The following is a 16329-nucleotide window of genomic DNA, read 5'->3' on the forward strand; positions in this document are numbered from 1 at the left end:
AGAAAAAATAGTGAAAAAAAAAAAGAATTAAAGGAACTGTGAAAGTTGATGACTTAAAAAATTGAAATGATTGTGTATGTAAACAATTCTTAACCGATTCCAGTGCGCGAATGATGATATTTTGAGGCATGAAAATGTTTTTCGGCTGAATAAATTCGTCGTTGTGTGTCGAACTGTAAACGAACACAGTCACTTACCCGAACCGATTAGATTAACCGCATATGGAAATAAAAACAATGCGATTTTATCACCGCAGGCACACACTGGTTTGGTGAATGTTGCCGGAGAGGCTTTATATTTCTCGTTGTGCTTTTTTTTATTATTTTATCATATTGATTATTTTTTTAAGCATTATCTAGTGTCAAAAACTTTTTATAATGACTGAATATTCGCCTATATTTAGAAGTGAGTATTGACATTTATGTACATAGTGGAACTTTTTGATTACATTTTTATCACACGGATGTGCCGCACTTGTCAATCGAAAAGATTGCACAATTGCATGTTTATGTGGGGGTATATGACATATGCTCTAGACAGTGATGTTCTTTTTCTACTTATTTTCAAGTGTTGAGATTTGTGATTTTTTGAATTTGAAGTTTTTTTAGAAAAGTTTAACGGATTTTTGTTTAAATTTTGAGAAATTAAATGTAAAAAAACTTTTGAAAATTCAATTTCAAGTCTGAATTAGCAAGCTTTGAAAATTTAATTTGAAGAAATTTTGAACTTTTGAAGTTGAATTAATTGAAATTTGAATTCTAAAGTTTATTGAAATTTAAATTTTGAAAAGTTTGCTAAAATTCGAATTTTTAAAACTTAAAAGATTGAAATTTTGAAAAGCAATGAAAAATTGAATTTGAAAAAATCTTTTCAAATTTGAATTTTAAGTTTGTTAAAATTCGAACTTCAAAAGGAAGTTAGAATTGAAACTTTAGTAATTTTATGAAATTCAAACTTTTCAATTTTTTTATAATTTCAATGATTTTTTAAAAATTTCAACTTAAAGTTTGAATTTTTTAATTATAAAAAGTTTAAAAATTCAATTTTCTTAAAGTTTAAACATTCAATTTTTAATTTCTTTTAAAATTTAAATTTGATTTTTTTAAAATTTCTATTTTAAAAGCAAATTAAAAATTGAATTTTAAAACTCTTTAAAAAAATTTAAATTTTAAAAAGTCGTCAAAATTATAATTTTCTGAAGTCGTCAAAATTAGAAATGTTAAAAATTTTGATAAAATTTCAAAAGTTTTAATCTTAATCACCAAAATTTGGAAATCGGAAAGGTTTTAATGATTTAAAATCAGCAAGGTTAAAATCTTATCAACTTTTGACTCTAAAAATCGACAGAAAGAAAAGTACAATGAATGAATTGAAAGTAATTTGTAACTTCTTATCAGTTATATAATTGTCGTGACGAAAATTTCTGAGCAATTTCAATTATTTCCATTAATAAAGCACAAAATCCTTAATATTTTTTCAATTAATTTCCCAATTCCAATACTTCCCTTAAATTGTAAGAAAAAAGAAAATGCATAAACATTCACAATTTCAAATAAACAGCAGGTAATACAAACAAACCGGTCTAGCTGCGAACAGAAAACCCCGCAAATATTAAAATTAATTTAATCAGTTTTTATTACTTACTAAGCACGACTCATTACTGTTTTCAAAATAAATAAATACCTAGATATTATCATAAAAATATTTTATTCAAATTTACTGATGATTTGAACAGATGAAGATGTTCAGATTAAAGCTTAGTGCTGAAGATTGAAATGGTTTGAGGTTAGAGACTAAAACTTGGTGCCAAAGTGTCTTGCAATCTTGAAAATATGTTAATAGGATAGTGAAAAGAGTTCCGGAGCAATACAATGTCATGAACGACAAAAATGGATCTAAATCAGGCGCCATCTATTTAAAACAACTTTGCGTCTTGAAGGTATTACCAGAGCTCGAAGTCGACTTGGATTTTGAATGAAAAAGTCGACTCAAATCGATATAACTTCATATAAAATTTGAATTAACTTCAAGCTCTGGTTAATACGAAGACATAGCTTTGCCTTTACAAATACATTGTGCTGCTCGGGATTATTAGTTTTATCATAAATATCAGAACTAAATTGTAACAGAAAATCGATATTTGATGAAAAACTTACGAAATTATTAGGAAAAACAACATAATCCACAAAAATAAATCAATATTAGTCCCACATTACCTCCAATTTTTTGTTGATAGTATTTGTTTGGCTATAAATGAAAATTCTTAGAATTCTTTTGTTTGGGTATTCTTCTGTAAGACATTTACAAATGTAATCAAGGCTTGAGATCGGCTCAAATTATCTAAAGCTGTCCATCCTTTTTTGGGTAACGGCACACTTTGGTGGTGAGCCGCGATCGTAAAATTCCGGCGTCACACAGCTTGGACAAAATTGATCTAAGAAATCGACTTTTCAATATTAATGTCGAATTTGTGCTTTTAAAATTTACCCAGAATTTCTTAAAAACTAAGTTAGGGTTCGGATCATTCCAAGTAAAATTCTTAATTTGAAAAATACTCAAATGCATGGATGAACCCTCACAGACAGCAGAGATAACAGACAGAAAAGCTTGATTTCATGATACAGAAATACACTACGGCACCTAAAATCGAACATTTCGCCAGTTAGAGGAGGTTGAGATCTTAAAAAGTTCAATTTCATATCATCGCCAACAATAATTGATTCTCGAACACTGAAAATTCTTAAAGAACCTCTCAAATCTAAGTATATAAAAAATCAAAGCAAATTGAAGAGAAAATCACAAAACGATTCCCATGCATGCTCAAAAGCTTACTTCGAGAGAACATAAGAAAATAATTCTCACAATTCATGACTCGGCCACATCACATGTGAGTTCAATACTTACTCTTACCTAGCTCATGAGTATTAACAATCTTTTTATAATGAAATAGAGAATGAGTCGAAGCGATTGTTATCGGCATATAAATTCAAACACTCATGTTAAATTCTCATTTGAGTTCTTACTGTGATTCTATAAACATTAAATCGCTTTTTAATCTTTTTTATGAGTTATTTTGTAAAGCTTTTTGTTAAATAAATTTTAAAATTATTAGCTTTTTATTAATGTTAGTTGAATTAAATTCAACTAATGTTATCGTCGACAATCTCATAACAATTTAATTGGCATAATGATTGAGCGAAAAAGTGAAATTGAATTAAAAATGACAAAAAGTGAGAAAAATAATTATTTTTTTTTAATAACAAAACATATAATTTGTTGTACATAAAATGTTATTACATGTTCTACATGCTTTGTTACCTTTTGAATTGAGCAGTTTTGTTCGGAAAATTCTTTTAAAATGTTATTAGTTTTTTAACGTTTATTTGAAATTTAAATTTTGTGGTTGGGTCAAATTTGAGGTTCAAATTAAACTGAACAGGCTTTTTTTGTTTTGATCAGATTTATTATTTCAATTAAAGAATTTATTAGCTCACACGATTATTAAGTGCTTAAAATTGTATTGACTACTCAAAAAACTATAAAAATAGTGAAGTTTGAATAAATCCTACTCAGTTTGAATCATAATTTCTCAAAAAAGTGCAAAAAAATGTAATTAAATTAAATTCTAGTTCAATTTTGCTAAGGAATCAGTGTAAATGATTACTTAGTGATAGTTGGTGTCTGTAGAAAGAAAGTAAACTTAGAATCAAGGACAAGGATGAAATTTTGAGCATAAATCAACACCAAGAAAGTTTTATTTTTATGAAATTTCAAACATCCAGCGATTGGCAGGAATCAAAATCGTTTTTTATGAGACTAATTCCCTAAACATGTGTTTATCAGCATCAAAAAAGACTACCAATCATGTTAAGAAAATGGTATTTTTGATTAAATTACTTACTTTATTACAAAATCATCAATGAAGAAGCCGCAAAGAACAAGATAATTAATTGGCAGAAACAATTAAATGAAAGTTTTTATCAAAATTCTGGTTGTCTTTACGTTTTTTATGAGACTAACTTCCCTAAACATGTGTAATGATCAAGATACAAGTTTACTACTTTGTCAGACTTTCCAATAAAGGTATTGACTACCAATCATGTTAAGAAAATGGTAAACAATATAATTTGATGGATGCGGAACTATAAAGAATAGAATTTTCCGCTTTATTTTTTATTTCACACCTAATTTAACTAACTAGACATGAATAACAAATTTATAAATTGATAATGAATTATGAATCATTAAAAGAGTCTTCTTTTTTGTGCGGTAATACCCAAAAATTGCTTAACAAGTGTCGGAAACGTATTGGCAAAAAATATAGTACATAACATATAGTTAGAGACACCAATGTCATTTTAAAGTACACTTATTGACACATTCTATCCTTAGCATTATTACATTATCAGCACCGAAATAATCATAATTATATTATGAAGAAAACAAATAAATTTTGAAGTGGCCTGTTCATTGATAAGACAGTTAAGACTTCATGTACGAACCTGTGTGGTTTGGAGACATATGGCGCATTTATGGGACATAATTAAATTACTACTCAGACTAACTAGATCAGACTGTAGACTGATCAATTAAGAATATTATCTCTCATTATTAAAGGCAATTAAAGAGAAAATAAGCCTCAATTCCATCGATTATTACTGATAACTCCTTTGTCTGAGAAATGACACTTCCAATGAGTAACCATGTATTTATTTTCACATCCCAAAGATGATTCCATATTTCACAAATATTGAGAAAACAGACAAATCATCAAAGTATGGCAAACATACATTCCTTTTATAAATAAATACAAAATGTTTTTGAGCTCATGATAGTCACAAACATTTGTTTCTACGTCAATTTTTAAATGGTGCAATATTATGTTTATAAAGTCGCGTGCTTTGAGATTAATCAGATGATTGTTGATGAGAATTATTTTAGAATTGAGAGGATTTTTAAAGTGAAATTTAATTATTCTCAATGAGAGGAAGTGAATACAGTTAGAAATAGTACATCCATGTATTACCTTTTTTGCAATTGATATTCAAAAGTGAAATGTTAGATTCATGTTGAGCTTATTAGAAATTCAGAAAAGCAAAATGGTTTGTTGACTCTTATAAAGCTTTAGATTTGAATCAAGACACATAGTCAGACCAAGGATGAATGGTTTAATCAATTTGTAAATCTTGTCAAAGGATTAGAATCTCGGATACTTCGCTGAAGGTTCAGATCAATTGTGATCCATGACCTTCCTCAAATGACACCTAAATCTGTCTCTATCTCTATCTGCCAATATCTAATACCAAGTACAACACTGTCTTTATTGTATACGGAATATATGCAACAGTCTCCTTCAAAGAACTCCTTGATCATCCATGTGACCTTTTATCATTTAAAAAGTTGAATTTAAAGAGCTTATTTAACAGAACTTCTTCTTATCTATCGAAGCATTTTCACTGTGACTCGTCTTATGATACCAGTTTTTGAATCACCGATTGATAATCGAACGATATTCCAGTATTTGAGTAATGTATGCATGAGAAAAGTATTATATCCTGATCTTTCATATACTCTACCAAATTGAGCAGGTTGTGTTTAGTCGATCATACACAATAGGTTCATATAGTTGATATCTTAAATTAAAGTCAGTGCTGATCACACAAAAGTCAAATTTTTTAACTAGACCAACGGTTCATTAATCACAGACTGTTCCACTCAAGTTTTCATAAAGAGTTAAACATGATTAGTAAGGAAATTGCAGTTTGATATCCCTAACAGGCAAATAGCATGCTTTCGTCGTATGGAAAGACCACAACCCTTGACAGGCAAAGTGCTTTCATATTACAAAATGACCGTAGTGTACCTAAAAGCGGGCTATTTGCCTGGTTGGGTACGGTACCTAAAAGCTATGTCTGCCACGTTTTTTAACACGTGTTTTGAAATAATCGGCTAATATTTGGGAATAAATGTCAGTTTATTGTGTCTTGTGTCTCAGTGGATGCATCTCATGGAACCAAAAACTATACAGCTCTTATGATAACTAATATCTATGGAATCGCATTTCATGCTTAATCCCTGCGCCTTACTAAATCAATTCATTAGAAAATTCCTTAAAATTCTTGCAAAAGCCATCAAATTGACACAGAAAACAGACGTAAAACAAGAAAGATTTATTGGAAGTACACGTAACAATGTCTAAAGCCAAAAAGCCGAAATCAAAAAAACTTATCATAATCCCAGTTTACAAACAAAAAAAAAAGCCAATAACAAATGGTCTGGAAATACCATGAAGACACTTATCAGGCATTTAACTCTTTAATCTAAATATAAGAATAACTTTAAAAAATTAAATTAGATTCTCAGCACGTCCATAAAACAATTCTGTTCAATGAATATCAAATAAAGTCGGAAGCATTGGAATTAAGTGAATGACATTCGTGTCATCAATGTCTATGACATATATGCTGTTGTAAATAATCAAAGTGCTTATTATTAGGTGTAGTCATCACATAACAAATACACTAAAAATAAAGAATTAATCGAACGTGCTTATCGATGCTTATCGGTGACACGACATTGTCGAGTATTTTTGTCTATACCTTATCAATTAATCCATACGAGAAAAACCCCAGCAACAAAATGGAATTTTTTGTAACTTTTCTTATCAATACTTTATTTTTATTAGATCCCCAACATGTCCATAACGTTAATGATAGCGAAATTTATCAAGAAAAATTTCCAAATGTCTGTGACACATTAACATCAAATGTCGGAAAATGTTGCAGTGAAAAGACCTTGAAACGTCGACTTCCAATCCTCACATGGATGCCTAAATATACATTTTCAACTTTATTTTATGATACAGTTGCTGGATTATCAGTAGGATTAACAGTCATTCCGCAAGGTACGACAATTTATAATTTTTTTTTTGAGACATGAATTAACAGTTAAGTCTCTTAGGTATTGCGTATGCCGTGGTTGCTGGATTAAAACCGCAATATGGATTGTATAGCAGTTTTATGGGCTGTTTTATGTACACAATATTTGGAAGTTGTAAGGTCAGTAATTCATGCATTTAATTTAATTAAATTATATTCAATTGTTTGAATTCATGAGAAAATGTGAAGTAATTAAACTTTTATTCATATAGGATATAACAATCGGACCAACAGCTATCATGTCATTGATGATTTATTCGGCTGTAAACAATTTGAATGTAGATTTTGCAATTCTTGGTGAGTTATTTGTAATTAATTCTACATTTTCAAGTTTACTTTAGGCTGTTGACTTTTTATAATACAAGAAGTGGCTAATACCGTAATAAGTGGTGCTTCCATACCTTAGTCCAGTAATGGGCAACCTGTGTGTAGCACCAAAAGTTTTTGGAAATACCAAGTACCGATGGAATTGAGCATCGACCAAGTATACCTCCAAGGTTGCTCACTTTCTTCATCTATAATCTTCTGATTTTATTCACAGAACTTTGTTATTTCTAAGGGTTTAAAATAGGCAATCTTTTCTTCACCACGACGCATCTTGGTGATAAGCCACGTCAGAATCCGCATTAGGCAGCAATTTGATGGCATACCAGTCTGCCGTTGCACACAGGTTGCCTACCACTGATCTAAAGAAATGCACATTTCAATCAATTTAGCCCATTTGGGATTAGAACTTACACCCTCCCATTATACGTCAAGTGCAGGATCAAGTACCTTCTTTTACCTATTGATCTGTTGGGGGTTGCTTGAGAACGTGTCATACTGCTCACCTGAACCTTTAACTCTTTTCAGAGCTCAAAAATGCTTTATATTTTTACGAGGAATAAAAGCTCACTTTATATATAGCTCAGGTGCAATAATCATATAATACCGTTGATAACGAAAATCAATTTAGACATATTTATACCCAATGATCGATTTATGTTGAGTTTATTAGCCCTAATAGCTTGTCCTACATTTGTTGAATAAAAATAAAAATGTCTCTGCTTGATAAGATTAGAAATTAATGTAATAATAATAATAATAGCTAATAACCTTGATTTTTTTGTTTGTAAACATTAATAATGATGTTTTGATTTTTCTTCTTTATTTCTAGGAACCTTCCTTAGTGGCTTAGTCATCTTATTCCTGGGAGTTTTAAATTTAGGATTTTTAGTACAATTTATTAGCACGCCAACAATCATAGCATTCACGACAGGTAATTTATTGACCTTAATTGGAATTCTTTATCTGTTAAAATTCATATCACGGGAAGTGCTAGAGGGTAAAATTCAAGTGTCACATACTAATAAAGTCAAAAGTACTTGCTATAGATTTTTTGATATTGATTAATTTGAGTACAAGGGTTAAAATGTTATATTATCGGTCAAATTTGAGTGACTGTGTGCTTTACCCGAACAGCACACTGTGATCGTTAGTTGCCTTATTACCAGCAAGACGCATTGGCACCATGACGGACTTAAGATCAATGTTTACGACGAAAAATGCTGTTCGTCGCATTGTGTCGCTTTAGTTTAAGCCTCAATTAACATTTTTCACTCTCAATTCCTAAATTCCAGCGGCAACAGTAACAATTGGCAGCAGTCAAGTGAGGCCACTTTTGGGAATTAAATTTGGAACGAGTAATGAATTCATCGAGTCATGGAAAAATGTAATTTTTCACTTAGATGAAGCTACATTCGCAGACACAACTCTTGGATTGATTTCGTTAGTACTTTTATTACTGTTGAAGAAGCCAACATGTCTATCAAGATGGAAAGTATTAAGTAAATATTTATCGATATCAAGGAACGCAATTATTGTTGTGATTGGAATTATTGTTGCGTATTTATTCGAAATCAATGGAATGACGCCATTTAATTTGACTGGAGATATTGCCAAAGGTTTGCCTGCATTTAAAGTCCCACCGTTATCGACTGAACTTAACGGTACTGATTACACCTTCATGGCTATGTTTAATGCATTAGGATTGTCATTAATCACATTACCATTAGTTTCTATTCTTGAGTCTGTGGCTATTGCTAAGTCATTTTCCAAAGGTAAAGTTGTAGACGCTACACAAGAAATGATTGCATTAGGCTTGTGCAATGTTGCATCATCATTCTTCCAATCAATTCCAATAACTGGTTCATTTACAAGAACGGCTGTCAATCATAATTCGGGAGTCAAAACAACTTTTGGCGGTGTCATTACTGGTTTCGTTGTACTATTAGCTTTAGGTCTACTTACTGAAACTTTCTATTTCATTCCAAAGACAACGTTAGCTGCTGTAAGTTAAATTTATTTTCAGTATATGCTTTATATTCAAATAACTCCATTCCCAATAGGTTATCATAGCAGCAATGATCTCAATGATAGATATCCACGAAGTTATCGAAATTTACAAGACAAAACGCAGTGACTTTATTCCATTTCTTGTAACTTTTTTTGTCAGTTTATGGCTTGGATTGGAATTTGGTATTATTGCCGGTATTGTCATCAATATGCTCATGATGCTTTACATATCATCACGTCCACTTATTGACTATGATATTGAAAAGGTAAGTAATTGGCTATGGATGTTTAGGAATTAGAAATTGATTTAGATTCGTTTTGAAGAAGTTGACTATGAACTTGAATATGAATTGCTTTATGCTCCTTCAAATTGATGATTAACTCTGCCTCTCATAAGCTCAGTACTCATTACCATAACGTTCATCTGAGATTTGAATAATCTTTATTGCACATAGTTGAAACCCCCTTTTCCAAAAGTCCAGTCTGTTATTGAACTCAAAAGAATAAACATCATTGTGGATAACTAAATCCATTACATTTACATCCAACCACAGTTGCAAGTGACATTCCATTAGGTTGTCCCTAACTTACATATTTTGATGCTCAGTAAACGAATTTTTCATTAATTTTAACTTTTCTTCCTTCATGCTGCTTATCAATTTCAATCTCATAAGGAACTAAATAGGTTATTATTACATAATATTATTTATCTTGATGATTATGTCATAAATGTCGATTCCAGGCTTGAGATTTTTCTTTTTTTATTATTCATCCATCAACTTCCTTCATAAAAGAATATCTTAATGATTTGTATAACTTATTTTAATTAAAGGTAAACGACACAGACATACTTATTGTGACCGTCGATCAAAGCTTAAACTACTTATCAGCTGAATACTTTAAAACATCAGTTGAAAAGAAAGTGATTGCAGAATATCCAAGTGTCGATCATGTCTTTATCAATGGAATGTCAATAAATTATTCTGTTGATGTCACAGTTGTTAAAGTAAGTGTACAGCATGAAGTATTATTTGATTAATATTGTAATGACATTATTAATTTCATTAACATTAGAATATTGTTGCCTTGGTTGAGGACTTGAAAGTTTGTAAGAAGCAAATTTACTTCCTAAATTGGAGACAGGATGCATTTCATCTAGTCATGAGATATAAGCGTGAATATTTTAATTTATTTAAATTTGGTACTTCTGTAAGTGATATTTTGTTGCAAGAATCAAAAGAAAAGAGTGAGGAACAACAACAGTTTTCAGCAGTTATTACAGATGAATAACATTTAATTGATTAGTTTAGGATTTAAAGTATTTTAATTATATTATGACAAAAGACATGTTCAGTTATAAATTGTTAAATATTTTTGTTATTAAAAATTATGGTTGCTACTTAATTGTATCGAGTGATATGATGTGCCTTAGAATAAATGACTTATAAGTTTTTAAAGTATTTACTTTACAGTTATATTTTTGTGTATGTTAATTTTACAGATCATTAAATATTGACTTACAAATGACTAATTTCGGCGAAGTATGAAATGTGAGAAATTACTAATTGTTTATGTTCACAGATAGGCTATTTTTATCCACAATGCTCTAACAAGTTACTAAAAATAAAGTTGCTAAAATTATCTAGAATTCAAGTATTTTGTTGAAAAAGATTTAGCGATAATCATCAATAACTGTTAAATATAAATTATTAGCTCCTCCCCAAATTAATTATTTTTGGTCCATTCACGATCATTGTGGCTATGTCGTGAAATGAATAAGAATTAACAGGCTATATAAGAAGAGAGAGATTTTCTTACTTTGGATAAATAATTTTAGTTTGATTTATTAGAGATTTTAGAGATTGTTTCCTTAGCTATTTCGCTGGTCGGACAAATCACTTGTGATCCATATCCTCCCATGAATTTCGGCTGAGATCGGCTCAGTCGCTGCCTACTGTTTGAAAATTTTAAATTCCAAGTGTTACACCGTCTCGATCAATAGCTTTTTAAGCTGTCCATGTGATATTTTGCCTTCCTCAAAGTCAGACTTAAAGACCTAACTTGTTAGAGCTTCCAGAAGTCTTCTAATAACATGTCCAATCCATCTAAGCCTGTTATTCTTAACTTAAGCGGTTGAGCATCCAAAATTTCGTTCATATAAAGTTGAGTCCATTTTTCCATATAACTTCAACCTACGTCAACATGAGAGTTTGTTTGGTAAGGTCAATTTGGTTTTTCATAAATTAGAACTTTATAGATCGTGAGTCTGTTAGCATTTTGTACATCAGACAGCGTGCTTCATAAAGCTTTTTCAGTTATGAACTTCAACGAACTTCTATTTGAATTTCAAAATTTTATATCCAACATTTTTTCATTCCCCTTTGTAAAATGGCGCGGAAATGATTTTCTTCAGATAAAAAGATAAATGAGCAACAAGCCGGTGAATTATTTAGACAGAATGATGTATTATGCAGATATGGATCCTATTTAATTTATGATACTAGCTGTCATGAATTAGACAGTTTGAAAATTTTAAAAGATCATTTTCTCATGAAGTTTTGTTTTTGTAGTTTACAAAGCTTATTTCGACAGAGTTGGGGATTTGCCTTACAAGCATAGCTTTATCATTAAACAAGCTGTTTTGCAGACTGAACTAATGCTTCAACTTTATCATTTACTGTATCTAATACGTTTGATTTAATTAATAAACGTAAATAGAAAATTTCTATGTATATAAATTGACATAATAGCAACAACTCTGTATTAATGTTTTGATACTTGATAACTCAGAATGTTTACTACTGTTTGCAGTTTTAAACATTCATTCTAGTGATTGTTTGTATTTCATTTCATAATAAGTACTTATAAGTAGTATCATATTCAATTTCTGCATTATTCCCTGTCAATTTCATTCAATGACTGAATATTCACCAATTTCTAGACGTAAGTATTGCTAAATTACAGTAAAAAGTGTCTAAAAATTGATTCTAAAGTTGTTCATCATTTGATTGTTGATCTCAACTTATCCAGATCAAAAGAGTTCAACTTTTAAAATATCAGAATCAACAACAAATATCAAATTGCACAAACAATTTGCTTATGTCACAAAATGCATTAAAAACGACTGTAGACAAAAGAAAATTGATAAGCACGACAACATATGATTGGAAAAAAATCTTTTTCGTCAATATTCGGCAATGAAACAATAATAATGAATTAAATGAACAGTTGTTTCGATATTAAGCCACATTGAATTCTTATTTGATCATTTAATCGAGTTTTTGATTCCATTTGGGAAACAGTGAGTGATTTGGAATTAATAGCACGTGAATGTTGTTTGTTTGAAAATAAAAGATATAAAGGAGATCAGTTGATTAAGATGATCAGAAGGAAAGGTTCGGGAATTATTAGCCTAATTCATAGCTTAAAACTAAAATTGAATTTTATTATCAATAAAAACTTGTTCACGTGGAGATTTTAACGTCTTTAAATCGCAGTTGGCCTTTTGGTGCAAGGATTCATTCAGAGATGTCCTTGATATGAAACTAGATTTCGGTAAACTGTTGACAGTTGCGAATAAGTCTTCTTTAAGCACCCCGAGCGGCACTCTACAGTCAGAAAAGGCCAATAACAGCTGCTAAGGTGTCGTCAATGCACCTCTATATCTTGCCGTTAATGCCGCTAACAGTGCCCAAAAGACTGCATTGTGCTAGTTTCCCACTGTCTAAGTTTTGAGACCGAATCCGAGCTGAAGAGAGAAATCTTCGAAGTGTCGGTCTCCAAAAATCTTGGTTTTGGTCTTGTGAACCTTTGCATTGTACTGCTCGGGAGATTAGGTTGTTAAAAACATTTCGGATTAGCTGCTCACTATCAAAATTTAAAAGATTATCCTAACAATTGAATGAAAACCTTCGTAGAAATTATCTTAAACTCTGAACTTTTACAGTCTGTAATCACCTTTATTAGTGACTTTTCAAGTAGTTGTAAATCTGATCACATAAATGCCTTTAAATTAACTTTTAATCTCCTGATCAGATAAAGTACTTCAGTAACAGCAATTAATTTGATATTTATTGTTTTTATTTACTTTATCAAAGCTCGAAATCCAAACAATCATGAAGACTTCCGAGAAGAATTCCCAAACTTATGTAATACATTAAGTCAATGCCCTGGAAGATGTTGTAGTAAACAGGCATTAAAAAGTCGACTTCCTATTCTTGAGTGGCTTCCAAAATACAACACATCAACATTGTTTTGTGATATTGTGGCGGGAATATCAGTTGGATTGACAGTCATTCCTCAAGGTAGGATCAACTTTTCGAGACTACTCTACTATACCCAACTTAGAAGAAGGGTTTGAAATATTTGTAAATTTACAGGAATTGCTTATGGAATTGTCGCGGGTTTACCTCCACAGTATGGATTGTATAGCAGTTTCATGGGATGCTTTGTGTACACAATTTTTGGAAGTTGTAAGGTAAGTTGTTGTTGTTTTGTAAACAGCATTAGAATAATGAATTGTCAAGCATTCCTGATCAATTCTTTTCCAATTCTTAAATCATGTATTCTGTGTACAATAATTGACTAAGCAAACCGGTTGAAAATATTTGCAATTTACGTTTCTTCTACGTTTGTTGCCTTGGGATTCGTCCTTGAATCTTTCAAGGATACTGACATTGATAATTTGTGATTTTTGAATTCTTGCATTCCTAATTGTGTGTATTTTAATACTTGATATTTCAAAATATTGTTAATTTTTTCAAATCAGGATGTTTCAATTGGACCAACTGCAATAATGTCATTGATGATTTACCCATTCGTAGCAAAATATGGTTTAGATTTTGCAATTCTTGGTAAGTTGACTTTTGTTGTGATAGACTTCAGAGTTGGAAGGACTTTGGGATTCCAGTCTCCAAAATTCCGGACTCCGTTGGAGTCGACTACACTTTTTTGAGTAGAGGCGCCTCTACATTGCCAACTCTGATTGACTAACTTAGGCAATTTCCGATCCTAATTCTGAATAATTAATATTAATCAAACTTTCCCTATCAACAGCAAACTTCCTTTGCGGCTGTATCATACTCTTACTAGGAGCTCTTAATTTAGGATTTTTAATTCAATTCATCAGTTCACCAACAATTATTGCATTTACAGCAGGTAAAATGTTTTATTAGAATTATTGTTGACACTCGACACTCTTGACTTGAACAGAGCTCGAAGTCGACTTATATCTTTACGAAACTCGAGCCGAGTTCAAGCTCAGATGTAGCATACACGTTTCGGTACATAGAACACAATGCAGCGTTACGCTCATGACTATGCTGTGTCACTCGGGGTTGTTTCTATTCTACTCATAACACATAATCATTATTTCTTACTATTCCCCATAAATTAGCTGCATCGATAATCATTGGAAGTAGTCAAGTGAAGCCTCTATTAGGAATTAAAAGTGGTTCTGGAAGTGAATTTGTTCAAGTTTGGAAGAATGTATTCACCCACCTACATGAAATTAGATACACAGACACAATTCTTGGATTATTTTCGTTAGTTCTACTGCTTTTAATGAAAAAGCCAAAGTGCTTCTCGAGATGGCCATTATTCAGCAAATACTTGTCACTGTCACGAAATGCAATTGTTGTAATCATTGGCATCATTACTGCTTATGTTTTCTACTTGAATGGACAAGAACCATTCAGGCTAACTGGAGAAATCAAGAAAGGCTTACCAGATGTTGTAATTCCACCATTTAGCACTAATTTAAATGGAACGGATTACAACTTCCTTCAAATGTCCGAAGTTTATGGACTGTCTTTGATTACAATTCCATTGGTGTCAATCCTTGAAATCATTGCCATTTCCAAAGCATTCTCAAAAGGCAAGGTTATCGATGCTACTCAACAAATGGTTGCATTAGGTCTATGCAACATCGCATCATGCTTCTTTCAATCAGTTCCAGTAACTGGTTCATTCACAAGAACTGCTGTGAATCACAATTCGGGAGTAAAGACGACGTTTGGTGGTGTCATCACTGGAATCATTGTGCTTCTTGCATTGGGGTTGTTGACTGGAACATTCTACTTTATACCAAAGACAACTTTAGCTGCTGTAGTCATAGCAGCAATGATCTCAATGATTGAAACTCACGAAATGGCTGAAATCTACAGAACCAAAAAAATGGACATAATTCCATTTATTGTCACATTTGGAATGAGTTTGTGGCTTGGATTAGAATACGGAATTGTCGCAGGTGTTGTTGCTAATATGTTGTTGATACTTTACATGACATCACGTCCGGAAATCGATTATGAAGTTGTAAAGGTAAGATCTTGTTTTGGCACTAGACGTGCTACATTTCACATGTTCCTTAAGACAATATTTATTAAGTATGACTGATTACAGATCAATGATATGGATGTACTTGTTGTCAATTTTGATCAAAGTTTGAATTACTTATCTGCTGAATATTTCAAGACATCAGTAGAGAGGGTGGTTATTACTGAATTTTCAAATGTACAGCATGTATTTATCAATGGAATGTCAATCAATTACACTATTGATGTCACTGTTGTTAAAGTAAGTAACTGGAACTTCTTAGATTGCTTAAGTCATTACTAACATTATCTTTTATGAAATTAGAACCTAGTAGCACTAGTGGAGGACCTGAAGGTATGCAAAAAGAATGTGTACTTCTGGAACTGGAGGAAGGATGCCTTCAATTTAGTCATAAGATTTAAGCGGGAACTTTATGATCTGTTCAAATTTGGAAGTTCACTGGAAGTAATATTGATGCAAGAAATCAAACGAAATGAAGAACAGCAACCACTTGCTGAAGTTACGACAGATTCTTAAGGATATTATGGTGATTTATAAAGTGTGAAAATAGTATTAATTGGTTTAAAATACTATACTGTGTATAGACTAGATTTATATATAATTGATCAAATAAACATATCAAATTTTGTTTTGGAGCTTATTCGGAATTTAGTTATTTATTTTCCTATTGCTTGTTGCCAGCTTACATCTCCGTAGGTCAATGAAAAATGCACTCGCATCTGAT

The 16329-nt window shown here is 31.3% G+C and overlaps 2 protein-coding genes across 4 annotated transcripts; both read left to right on the forward strand.

The window, feature by feature from the left end:
* Window positions 1-241: 241 nt before the first annotated feature.
* On the forward strand, window positions 242-10708 carry LOC139086132 (sodium-independent sulfate anion transporter-like). Of its 2 annotated transcripts, none has more exons than XM_070634462.1 (9): window positions 242-405; window positions 6686-6904; window positions 6961-7058; window positions 7151-7235; window positions 8095-8196; window positions 8558-9267; window positions 9326-9538; window positions 10105-10278; window positions 10347-10708. In XM_070634462.1, exons 1-9 carry the CDS (start codon window positions 378-380, stop codon window positions 10560-10562), a joined length of 1845 nt encoding a protein of 614 aa, XP_070490563.1. In that variant the 5' UTR covers window positions 242-377; the 3' UTR covers window positions 10563-10708. The 2 variants fall into 2 exon arrangements, with proteins under 2 accessions (XP_070490563.1, XP_070490562.1); XM_070634461.1 differs by lacking the exon at window positions 242-405 and adding an exon at window positions 3086-3230.
* Window positions 10709-12075: 1367 nt separating this feature from the next.
* LOC139086240 (sodium-independent sulfate anion transporter-like) lies at window positions 12076-16245 on the forward strand. 2 transcript variants are annotated; one of them, XM_070634633.1, is made up of 8 exons: window positions 12076-12215; window positions 13370-13576; window positions 13652-13749; window positions 14041-14125; window positions 14328-14429; window positions 14668-15590; window positions 15672-15845; window positions 15909-16245. In XM_070634633.1, the coding sequence occupies exons 1-8, from the start codon at window positions 12188-12190 to the stop codon at window positions 16119-16121; spliced, it is 1830 nt and encodes a 609-aa protein (XP_070490734.1). In that variant the 5' UTR covers window positions 12076-12187; the 3' UTR covers window positions 16122-16245. The 2 variants fall into 2 exon arrangements, with proteins under 2 accessions (XP_070490734.1, XP_070490735.1); XM_070634634.1 differs by lacking the exon at window positions 12076-12215 and adding an exon at window positions 12563-12667.
* Window positions 16246-16329: the final 84 nt, after the last annotated feature.

The sequence above is a fragment of the Chironomus tepperi genome, unplaced genomic scaffold (genome assembly GCF_022539635.2).
Source record: "Chironomus tepperi strain 1889 unplaced genomic scaffold, CSIRO-AGI_Ctep_v1 contig_85, whole genome shotgun sequence".
NCBI classification, from domain to species: Eukaryota; Metazoa; Arthropoda; class Insecta; order Diptera; family Chironomidae; genus Chironomus; species Chironomus tepperi.

Bases quoted from the DNA above. Each gene is read 5' to 3' on its own strand.
- LOC139086132 (XM_070634461.1), top strand. From the start codon at position 3,188: ATGATTGAGCGAAAAAGTGAAATTGAATTAAAAATGACAAAAA. The intron at 7,059-7,150 runs GTCAGTAATTCA...TTATTCATATAG, and splicing joins CAATATTTGGAAGTTGTAAG to GATATAACAATCGGACCAAC. The intron at 10,279-10,346 runs GTAAGTGTACAG...CATTAACATTAG, and splicing joins TTGATGTCACAGTTGTTAAA to AATATTGTTGCCTTGGTTGA.
- LOC139086240 (XM_070634633.1), top strand. From the start codon at position 12,188: ATGACTGAATATTCACCAATTTCTAGAC. The intron at 13,577-13,651 runs GTAGGATCAACT...GTAAATTTACAG, and splicing joins ATTGACAGTCATTCCTCAAG to GAATTGCTTATGGAATTGTC. The intron at 14,126-14,327 runs GTAAGTTGACTT...CCCTATCAACAG, and splicing joins TTTAGATTTTGCAATTCTTG to CAAACTTCCTTTGCGGCTGT.